The sequence below is a fragment of the Miscanthus floridulus genome, chromosome 1, assembly GCF_019320115.1.
Source record: "Miscanthus floridulus cultivar M001 chromosome 1, ASM1932011v1, whole genome shotgun sequence".
Classification (NCBI taxonomy): domain Eukaryota; kingdom Viridiplantae; phylum Streptophyta; class Magnoliopsida; order Poales; family Poaceae; genus Miscanthus; species Miscanthus floridulus.
In genome coordinates, this window is record NC_089580.1 from 68854658 (window position 1) to 68865335 (window position 10678).

Here is a 10678-nt window from a genome sequence, read left to right on the forward strand (position 1 = left end):
GACAGATGGACCCTATTTGTCAGTTTTTTCTTTTTCTTTTTTCTCTCCTTATCCCTTCCGGCGACTTGCAGCAGGGTAGCCCCGTGCCTCCTCCGCCAGAGCTCGGAAGCGCGCTGCCCCGAGCTTCCTCCACGCGGCGCCCCGAGGCCCGAGCCTCCTCCGCCAGTGGGGTTGGAGCTCACGTGGCGACGGCAGGGCCGGCCCCCAGAGCTCGCCCTCCGTCGGCGACCTCACCGTGCCTCCTCCGCAGCCCTCGACCCCACGCCTCCTCTGCCCTCCACCCCGCGTCTCCTCTAGCCCGCCCCTCCTCCGCCCAGTGCCCGGCCCTACTCTGCTCGTGCCTCCTCCACTGGAGCTCGCCGGGGCCGGGCACGGCAGTGCGTGGCAAGGCCGCAGGCGAAGCTCGCCGGGACCGATACAGGAATCGCTCGAGCGCGTGGCTCCTCTCTCTCCTCTTCTCCGCGTCTAGCGCGGCTCCTCTCCATGACCTCGTCCGCGTCTGGCACCTCCGTTGCTCGCTCGTCCCCCTGGGACGGACCCCGTCCGTGAAATTTTGGGGGACGGGGTCGCCCCGCATCTCACGCGAATATTCACGTGGAGGATGTCCCGACTCCACTTTACCTCCGAACCAAACAGAGTGGATCCCGGGACCATCCCACCTAGTCATCCCAACCAAACACACGGCAAGATGCTTCGCCCACGACCAAACAATTGTCCAACTTGGTTGAATTGACTTTTGCTTAATTCAAAGTTAATTACTGATTTACTGTGCGTCAACGATGATGACTCAAATGTCCGTCACTTTCTCTTGTGACTTGTGAGGCACATAAACCCCTGGGTCTATCTAACGCCTACCATGGTCCGTGCAACTCGGCGGTCCGTATAACCTGTACTGTTCAGTGGATGGAAGGCGGTGTTCGTGGCATCTAGGCATCGGTGCTCGGCTAGTACAAATCGCGAAGCAGATTTATCGCCGTAGCAAGGAGTATATCATCTTTCGTCACGTACGCTCACGGCCACGTTTCGTCGATGCAGAATTTCTAGACATGTGCTTGCCAATGCCACCACACGAATGGGCGCCGCGGAGAATCGGAGCTGGATGGCCGGGTGGGAAGGTGCTTGCCGCCGTCCGGCGGCGACCGCTGAAGTGCACTCGCTCGTGCACGGTGCAGTGCACCAGATAACCGAGAACCAGCTGACAGGAACCAGATGCCTCTGTGCTCTGGCTAGTACACTTTTGGTGAGGCACGCCTAGCAGGGACCGTTCGTGCAACGATTCGACCCAGAATCCGACCAAATCTGTGCTAGTGGTGTGCTTTCCTCGCGCCATGCTACTTTCTCTGGAATCTCTCTGCCCAGCTTTTGGTTCTTCGGTTCGATCCTGAAAGCGGAAAGGAGAAGATGCCGGCCGATCTCGACAACTCGACGGAACGACGGAGTCAGTGTTGGCTCCCCTTGGCCTGGGCCGCCTGGCTGCTGGAGTTTTGTGGGCTGCTCTGGTCTTTATCTCGTATATACACCCACGGGCCACGGCCCGATGCTCAAGACTAGGTCCGCGCATGATTGCTGGGCCCAGCAAATAAGTTTCGGTCGTACACACTATACAGTAGAAGGCCTGTGGTTTCATTTATTTTTTGTACCAAAACGGCAACGCGGGCGACAAAAATGTGCAACTCTTTACCCCTCAGATAACAGCGTGTCAGTTTCAAAAATAAAATAAAAAGGATAACAGCGTGTCCTCGTATTCCTCTCACAAAAAAAACAGCGTGAGCTCAGATCCCCACAAGAAGAAAAAGAAAAACAGCGTGAGGTGAGGACACATGACCTCTATAGCGGAACAGTTTTTTTTTTTTGTGTGTGCTGCACAAGCAGTTCCACTGATGGAACAAAAACTGTTTTGCAAAAAATATTTAGTAAAATAGTTTTTTATAGTAAACTTGAGAGAGGGAGCTAAGTGAAACTAGTATTTTGTAGCTCCATCAAGCTTCCATCCGAGCAGGTTTTAAAGAGCACTAACTATCAGAGTTCCTGTTCCATTTTAATCCATTCGGTAAAAAACAGCTTTCAGAAGCTGTTGGGAAAGGTGTGACGATGGGAATCTAAAGTCTTACAAACGCACTCTCTCTAGAAATATAAGGGCCATTTTTGTAGAGCTTCATTTATGTATTCTCCGAAGGAGTGATTTCGGTGGGGAGCAATGTGGGGAGCAGCTGAGAATTGAAGTGATTTCCGTGGCAGATGAATGGGGAGCGGCGGGAAGCAGTGGAGAGTGGATTTTTTTACTCCCAGCTCGTAGTGTAAATAGAGAAGTGATTCTCGTTAGCTCACTACCAGAATCCAGTTTCATTTTAGTGTTTGGCAGGGCTCTGCAGAAGTTGAGAGTGAAGCTGGGGCTGGGAGTGGTCCCAAAGGGGCCCTAAGGATTAAGGATACGCAGAGAACTTGTTCTAAAAGAAGTACTGATTTAGTTTTTTCTTAAAGAAGAAGTACGAATTTGGCTTAAAAAGTGAAGAAGTATATGATTTATTGGATGAAAAGGTACCAAAATATACGTATACAAATCTACAAGCTACATACAACGTCACAACAACCCATAGCCGCTGGCCTCAGTAGCGCACTGCACAAATGCGCGCATTTCAGCCGGGGAGCCTACAGTACATATACATCGACGTAACTCCACGCACACATCAACTTCGTTCACCCACTACGCATCACGCAAGCTCTTGATCCGCCGATTACCTATATGCCATAGCAGGAAGCGAAAAAGATGGTTTGATCGGCGCCGCGCACGCCTGCCTCAGCTGTCAGCTCACCTCAGAGCGCGGACCTGATGACGGGGAACGCGTCCTGCTGCTGCTCTCCGTCCGCGGGCGGGCTCAGCAGCTTGCCCATCTCCTTCACGAACGTCTCCATGGCGGGGCCGGGCAGGCACATGGGCACGACGATGCCGTCCTCGCCCTTGGCGTTCTTGAACGGGATGAAGAAGCTGGCCACCCCGGGGATGGCGCCCACGCCGCCCTTCGCGGGGCCTCCGTACACCGGCTTGCCCCAGCCGAAGTCCAGGTCGCCGAACCCGGCCTTGGTCACGTCGGACGCCAGGTACGCGCGCACCACCGTGAAGTGCGGCCGCCCGCGCAGCACCATCAGGTCGGCCACCGACCGCATGTACTCCACGTTCACCTCGCCCTTGGCGCGCTTCACCAGCTCCACGGCGTAACCCAGCGGGTTCGCGGCGAGGTCACCGGCCGTCGCGACGGCGACCGGGAACGCGAACGCGTTGCCGTAGTATCCCTCCGGGATGGCGATCCCGGACTTGCCGCCGCGGGCGTTGACGATGCAGATCATCCGCATCACCTCGTCGGTGTCCGGCGCCAGCGCCGCGGTGCGGCACTTCCACAGGAGCCCCGTGAGGAGGTCGAACGTGGAGGCGCGCGCGCGGAGTGCCGGCGGGAGGTTGGCGCGGATGGCGGCCACCTCCTGGCGCCCGAAGAAGAAGGACCGGTGCACCATGTCGTCCAGCGGGATGATGGTGCCCTTGGTGTCCGGCACCTCGTCGTACTCGCGGTGCGCGAACGCCGGCCGCGGCGGGTCGCGCGCCTCCAGCAGCTCCCGGCCCCACACGGGCCGCACCGTTGGCGCCGCCGCTCCCCGCGCCAGCTCCGCCACGGCGCCCAGGAACTGCACCAGCCCCTGCGCGTCCGCCATCGTGTGGTGGAGCCGCACCCCCAGGATGAAGCCCCCGCACGCCAGCCGCGTCACCTGCACGTCACACACTCGTCGCATAAGTTTTGTTTACCCATGCACGTATGCACGTGCACGTGTGCGGCACACACGTGAAACGAAAGTGCCGTCGGCATCAAGTAGTACCTGGAAGAGGAGGAGCGGCGAGCCGAGGACCTCGGACGAGCCGGGGACGTCGAAGATGAGCTCGTCGAGGCACGGGAACGGCGGCTGCAGCGCGTCCCCGAAGTGGTCGAGCCGGACGTCGGCGTCGGCCTCGATGAACAGCACGCCCTCGCCCGTGCACTCCACGGCGAGCTTGCGCCCTTCCAGCTCCCTGAGCCGCCCGGCGAACGGGTAGTAGTGCACGAGCGCCCTGGCCACGGCGTCCCGGATGACCGGCGCCGGGTCCCGCCCGCCCATGAGCGCGTTCCGGCGGTAGAACTGGATGACGGGGATGTGGAACCGCAGCCCGTCCTGGTCGTCGATGTCGGAGAGCCGCTTCAGCTCCCGCGGCGTCGCGGACGCCGGCGCCACCAGCACCGCCGGACGCCTCCGCACCGTGAACTTGAGCGACGACGCCATTATTCCTAGCTTGCTCTGGTAACGCACAGGGACTCACTGGTGGGTCTGGAGGAGGTGGCAAATTGTGCCTGCTGCTGCCGCTGGGTCTGGTGTGCCGAGAGGGACGGGCACTGAGCGCAAATATATAATGTCAGAGATGGTTTTGCAGTGGAAACGAGGGAGGAGCTGCTAAACAATTTACACGCCCAGACACCCTCGTCATGGTCAAGTCAACAGAAAAAGGCGATGGACCTCGCTTTCCAAAGGAAGACGAAGCCTGACGAATAAATAAGTGGAGATTGTAGGACTCATCATCTCAGCTTTGGTAATTTTATTGTATGTTAGTGTTATTACAGAGTCTGTCTACCCAACAACTATATATTTCAGCCAAAGCTAGTACATGGTTGTTGGCTGCCTAAAAAACATATGAATTACACCATAGAAAAAACCATATGTTTTAGGAGAAGCTAGCACACAAATTCTATCAGAGAAAAAAAGCACACGCAGCTTGTGCTTCATGATTCCCTGGTTCCTCACTGTGAACAAGCAGATCCAGCATATATTATGCGAGATAAGAGGATCACGTAGCTAGAAGAATCACACACACACATACTGAAAACACATTTTTATTGGACAATTTCAATAAGTACTTTTGCAGCCACAACATGTATATATGTTCTGCATTTCCTATATCCCTCTTCTAAATGAATTACCAAATCTGAAAGATAAAATTATAGATTTCAAATAGTGCAACTAGTATTTTTAGTGTGGGGTTATGAATGCAAGACATTTCTCATTTCAGGGCAAACTAACTGATTGCAGACTAACAAATACTGACCTTATTGTTGAAGTTCCATCTGCCATTTTATGTAAAAATGTCTTCACCATTCCCAGCTTTAAGTTAAAAAAAGACAGTTATAAGGTTTACGCCTTCAAAATTTCATGACAATTATCACAGGCTGACAGGCCTTCAGAAAATGATTGCAATTTTTGTAATGGTGACAAGAGAGATAAACAAGGATTGCAGGTATTGACACATTGAAAACTACCTACGTGTCAGTGTCCTAAGAACAATGCATTCCAAACTAACAAGAAATGGACAAGCATCTTACTCTGTTATCATTGCCACCTGATGCAAGCTGACGATTGTTATAAGACCACTTGAGTCCACAAACCTGGAAAATATGTGAGATTAGGGACCATACGTTACCGGAAAAGAAAATTGAAGCTTCAGTAGGATAATGTTTATACTTGAGAATGAGACATAACCTGAACTTTTCTTTGATTTGTACCTACAGATAGGTGAGTGCCACACTGTGCCCAACCTATAGAACAAACATTGTCATCCACCCTTAAAAATTAGATCTATTCCTTAAAGAGAAGACTTGTATTAAAATAGAAATGAGATGCACTCCTTAAAAATGTACTGTCTAGTGCTTACACTGAAACAAAAGACCCGTTTCCAGTCCCAAATAGCCCATCTAGAAGAATATCGATGCCCTAAAGCAAGAACAATTGCATGCTCCAAGTTAACTAAAATAGTGACAAAGTTATTTATAAAAAACATATATTGCACATGTTACACACCATAATTGCAGTAGTTGAAGTGTGCAATTTACTACTAATAAATGTGCAATCAAGAAAATGGTGCTTCTAAATAAAGTATGATAGGAATATGAATGTAAGATTGGAATGCAATAGACATTGCATAATATTTATGCATCCTATATGTGTATCCATAAAAACCCCAAACACCTCACTAAATTAGACAACACTCTACACATCACATGAATTGACGCTAGATTACAGAGTTAATGACATAACATTATACAACATTCCCCCTAGATAGTGTTTTGAACATGTAACATTAAAAAAACTCATGACTGGGTGGTTTATATTGACAGACCACTGCAGCAGAGAATACTGGTGCAACAAAATTACTATCTTCCTTTTCTTGAACATTGTATACTGAGCTCGAAGTGAGTTCAGAATATAAGTTTTTTAACAGTGTTCAGTAAAACACCCATATGTATAGTTCTCACCTTTATCGAAGCACAAATAGCATCTCGACTAACCATAACAATGCCATCTACTAGCTCTCTGCACAGGCGAAATGTTTCCTCCCCAACAGTTTTGACAGCTACACCATCAGCAAGCCCACCAACATGCTCCAACATGACCCTCTTACCTTGACACAAGGATAATGCCATTGCATTCGCATCTGAGGGTTCCACCCCAATTATTTTCACCTGTACAAAGAAAAATATTTCAAAAACATTCCAAAAAAATATCAGCCTGACTAGAAACCAATGTAAGATCCAGAAAGAAATTACATTAACAAGATTGATTCAATATGAAACGATTCAACTTAAAAATGAACTTAATATATCAGGGACACGCCAGTCTCCATGAAGGCGTGTAAAGAAACTTTGTTGTCTTCAGCATAGGATTTTTAAAAGAAAAAAGAAATGGTAAGATGGAAAGCAGACCTATGGGCGAACCCGTTTTACATAGGCAGCAATTCCACCAATTAATCCACCACCTCCAACAGGTACAAATATTGCATGCAGTGGACCTTGCAGCTGCCGAACAATTTCCATGCTGACAGTTCCTTGTCCAGTGATGACATCAGGATGATCAAAGGGAGGTATGAATGTGCGGCCTTCCTGCTGACATTGTAATTTTGCGTATGACTGAGCTTCATCATAAGAGTCCCCCTCAAGGACCACCGTTGCACCCAACCTCTCCATTGATTTCCACTAGAATTAAGGTGTTGCATTATTCAGTGAGCACTAAAGTAAACTGAATCATGTAAAGGGATGTCTTAAGTTCAGCATCTAAAGATCAGAAACCTTGATTTCTGGTGTTGTCACGGGCATGACGATGACAACATCGCATCCCAGTCTCTGAGCGGAAAGAGCAACACCCTGGGCATGGTTTCCAGCAGAGGAGCATATGACGCCCCTCTCTAACTGCTCACGGGGGAGCTTTGCCATCATGTTGTATGCTCCCCGCAATTTGAATGAGAACACCTGCACAACAAGCAAACAAAATATGAGGAAAGTAAAGAAAACATAAAAGTAGAATAGCAGTTTTCAATGAATTTGGAATAGCACATATAAATGCTAAATACAGTCAAACAAAATTAAATTAGGAACCATATCATGTATAAAACGTGTGTATGGCAAAATACTAGCACAAATCACACGTAACAATTTAGTAACAACGAGGCTAACGGTTCAACAACAGCATATTGCATATGCTTAGAACTAAAATTGCAGTGCCTGATACTTGCAATCTATATTATAGCAAACTGCAATTATGTAACTGAATTTTTCAATTGTTTGGTTTACTTAATCTTTAAGTTGTCTTGATCAGAAATAGTTCTTTGGTATCACTAAAGTACAACTGGCATAAGACATAAGTGCTCCTGTAGCAGTATCATTGATAGAAAACCACCTAATAAAATCAGGTAACTATGCACAAAGACAACTCTGAACTATAATCAGGCATTTTTCTCTTATGACTTGTTTAGAATGTAGAAGCAGCCTTCAAAAAAAATACTTGGTAACTCCTTCAGTTGAAGCATGAGCTCTGTGTGCCGTGCTAAAAAATACATCATTGACAAAAAAAGGTCAGCAATAGATGCTAGCTTCTTAGCAAAACTCAGTGTCGTTCTTCTCTTCCTTCTTGTATAATCTAACATTCTCTAGGAGCAGAACTCCACCTATTGGCAAAGCAGAAGCAAAACTTCTCAACTTCCTCACAAATGCAATCATTGGCCATCACAAATGCAAGAATACAACTGAAAAATTTAACTGCAAAAGATGGTCTAAAACAAGTCAACTAGACAAGGAGGCAAACAAACCTCAATTGACAAAGCCAACGATATTGGCACAAATCAGAATTATCAAAGTTCATGAAGTGTTAGCACATATCATAAGAGACAATTTTTTTTCTATGAAAGGACAAGGACAAAAACTTGGTGTATGTTGGCACAAATCACAAAAAACAGATTTCAATATGTTTTAGCACAAGAACACAAGAGACAATTGCCATGCAAGTGCAGCTTCAATAATGAAAGGAAGAAATGATTTGCCTCTAGCTATTAGAAAAGTACTAGTATTATTACTAATTTAACTATGGTGTGGGCTAGCACAAATCACAATAAACAAAGAAAAAGTTGTGGCCCAGTAAGACATTACACAATTGTAGAAAATGTGGGAAACAGACAAACTATGAATCCCAAACCGCTCAGTACAACCCACTACACAAAACCCAGATCAAAAAAGTTGGAAGGATTCTCGTGGAAGAATGATTTCCTTACTAATAGTCAACCCCTGAAAGTAAAAAGGGACATATTACATATGCTCAACACTAAAATTGCCATGCTCAATAATTGCAATTTACAGCATTGCTGGTTACAATTATTAAGTAACTGAATGTTTTATTTGTTTTTTCGTGAATAGAACAGATTAATAGGAACATAGCATTGTGACCATTATGGACAAGAACAGAGTAATGAAAGGGAGGCAATAAAGTTATATCTTACCAGCACCACTTTTACCACCCAGCAAGCATCTTTGCAGGGAAATAGAGAGCTCAGCAGACAATTCTTCAGAACCTCTACCCTAGAAAACTCTAAATAAAGGAAATAAGATGTATACAAAAGTAAAACAATAGGATTTTCAATTTTCATATAGAATGAAATCTGAAAAGGAACAAAATAAAGTTTTCATTTCTATATATATTCCTCTCTAGCAGCATCGTTTTACCAGGCAATCGGTAACCAATGTACAAAGGAAAATACTGTTTTCCTACTAACTGGAATCAAATGAGCACATCTACAAAAGGAACATATATGCAGAAGCACCTGTAAATAATAAAGGCCACTAGTAATAAAATATAAAATAACTATTATCAGAAAAAACAATATGCTTCTTCAAATGCATCCCAGTGACTTCTTTATTTTTCATAGTCAATAAGCTTTTTGCTTCTTCGTATTCAACGTCACATCATTAGCATTCAAACATAAAATTTCAGCAAAGTCTATATGCATAGTTCCATAGAAGATCTAAAAGAGTTTGAATAAAGTCCAGGGTCCAGACCACAGTGCCAAACATTGGGTATATGATGAACACAAGTAATGTATCAGACTATTGGTTATTTTCATTTGATCCAGTCACAGCAAATCACCAACCTCAAACATAGGCTCAGCAGTTGGACTACAGTCAACAAAAATGGAAACTTTTCCTTTGTCTGGGTGAAGAATGCTTGGTTTTCCAAGTTCAGCCTGCAGATGCCAACCCATCAGAATCAAAGAAACTCAGATAAAATGACACGGTGGAGGAGATACAACACACTATTTGTAACAGCTTTATTTTATCGAGTTTATCTAAGTAGTAACAATATCAACAGACAGATAGACACCAACTTGTTGACTCTCTAGCGTGATGTTTATTGTCACTCAAAATGGCCCAAACAAAACTAGCATTGTGATTTCAGAGTTCATAGCTTAACATAACAAAATCGAATTAAAGCATTAGCTTTGCAACATAGGTGCCTAATGCTTAATAACAATCAATAACTAATGGCCTCACTGTCTTGGGAACATTAGAGTTGCTTGGAAGCTAAGTCGACAATAGAAGATGGCGTATAGAGGATTGAACGAGACATGGAAAAACATTCGCCTTGCCATATTTGCAGCAAAATGCTAGTGAGGACAGACTCTTACCTTGACGCTAGCAATTATTTCACTGGCCCCCAATCTAACACGCGCTGAGCCATTTGCCTATAACAACCACCAATCCGAAGTAAGATAAAACCGCAGGTGCAGGGGCATTCCAGAAAAGAAGGAAAAGTGAAAGGCATGCAGATGCCTGCCCCAAACAAGTTGTGAAACCTACCTGTGGAATGACTCTAGTTTGGACGGAGAGGGCCCGGAACTGCAGTCGCTTACGTCCATCACTGCGAAGGTCCTGCGCAATGCCGCTGCGGATGAAGTGCTTCTCCCCTTCAGAGAGACCCACCATCGTCCTGGACACAGCGGGACAGAAACCAACACAACCGGTGTCAGAGGCATTTCGTCGAACACCTAGACTGCTACGCAGTTAGGCCTCGTAACTAGATCACATCCCAATACCAATAGCCAAATAGCTTAACAAGTTAGGTCTCGAGAACTCGTGAGAAGAGGAGCGCATACGTAGTGGATGCTCGTCGTCGGTGAATCGACAATGACGTGACCCTCCGCCTAGACCTTGAACTCTGCCTCCACAAAATAAAAGAACAAACAGAACATCAAAATGGCGAAAATCCAACCAAAAACACATCCACACCGATGGGATCTACAACATCTGAAGAAGAAATGGAAGGAAAACAAACCAATGATGGCAAA

At 46.6% G+C, this 10678-nt stretch overlaps 2 protein-coding genes across 2 annotated transcripts; both read right to left on the reverse strand.

Moving 5' to 3' along the window:
• Nucleotides 1–2507: 2507 nt before the first annotated feature.
• LOC136486548 (benzyl alcohol O-benzoyltransferase-like) lies at nucleotides 2508–4502 on the reverse strand. Its single transcript, XM_066483466.1, has 2 exons — nucleotides 3868–4502; nucleotides 2508–3759 (listed from the first exon to the last, which is right to left on the reverse strand). The coding sequence occupies exons 1-2, from the start codon at nucleotides 4303–4305 to the stop codon at nucleotides 2815–2817; spliced, it is 1383 nt and encodes a 460-aa protein (XP_066339563.1). The 5' UTR covers nucleotides 4306–4502; the 3' UTR covers nucleotides 2508–2814.
• Nucleotides 4503–4971: 469 nt separating this feature from the next.
• Nucleotides 4972–10316, reverse strand: LOC136458329 (threonine dehydratase 1 biosynthetic, chloroplastic-like). Its single transcript, XM_066458284.1, has 9 exons — nucleotides 10191–10316; nucleotides 10019–10075; nucleotides 9485–9577; nucleotides 7137–7316; nucleotides 6795–7043; nucleotides 6360–6533; nucleotides 5397–5459; nucleotides 5123–5178; nucleotides 4972–5002 (listed from the first exon to the last, which is right to left on the reverse strand). The coding sequence occupies exons 1-9, from the start codon at nucleotides 10314–10316 to the stop codon at nucleotides 4972–4974; spliced, it is 1029 nt and encodes a 342-aa protein (XP_066314381.1).
• Between the last annotated feature and the right edge of the window lie 362 nt (nucleotides 10317–10678).

Excerpts from the sequence above, each read along its gene's own strand:
- LOC136458329 (XM_066458284.1), bottom strand. The coding sequence starts at position 10,316 with ATGGTGGGTCTCTCTGAAGGGGAGAAGCACTTCATCCGCAGCGGCATT. Across the intron at positions 9,578-10,018 it reads AAATAATTGCTAGCGTCAAG|GCTGAACTTGGAAAACCAAG; the intron begins GTAAGAGTCTGT and ends TGGCATCTGCAG. Across the intron at positions 7,044-7,136 it reads TGACAACACCAGAAATCAAG|TGGAAATCAATGGAGAGGTT; the intron begins GTTTCTGATCTT and ends CCTTAATTCTAG.
- LOC136486548 (XM_066483466.1), bottom strand. The coding sequence starts at position 4,305 with ATGGCGTCGTCGCTCAAGTTCACGGTGCGGAGGCGTCCGGCGGTGCTG. Across the intron at positions 3,760-3,867 it reads CGCCGCTCCTCCTCTTCCAG|GTGACGCGGCTGGCGTGCGG; the intron begins GTACTACTTGAT and ends TGTGACGTGCAG.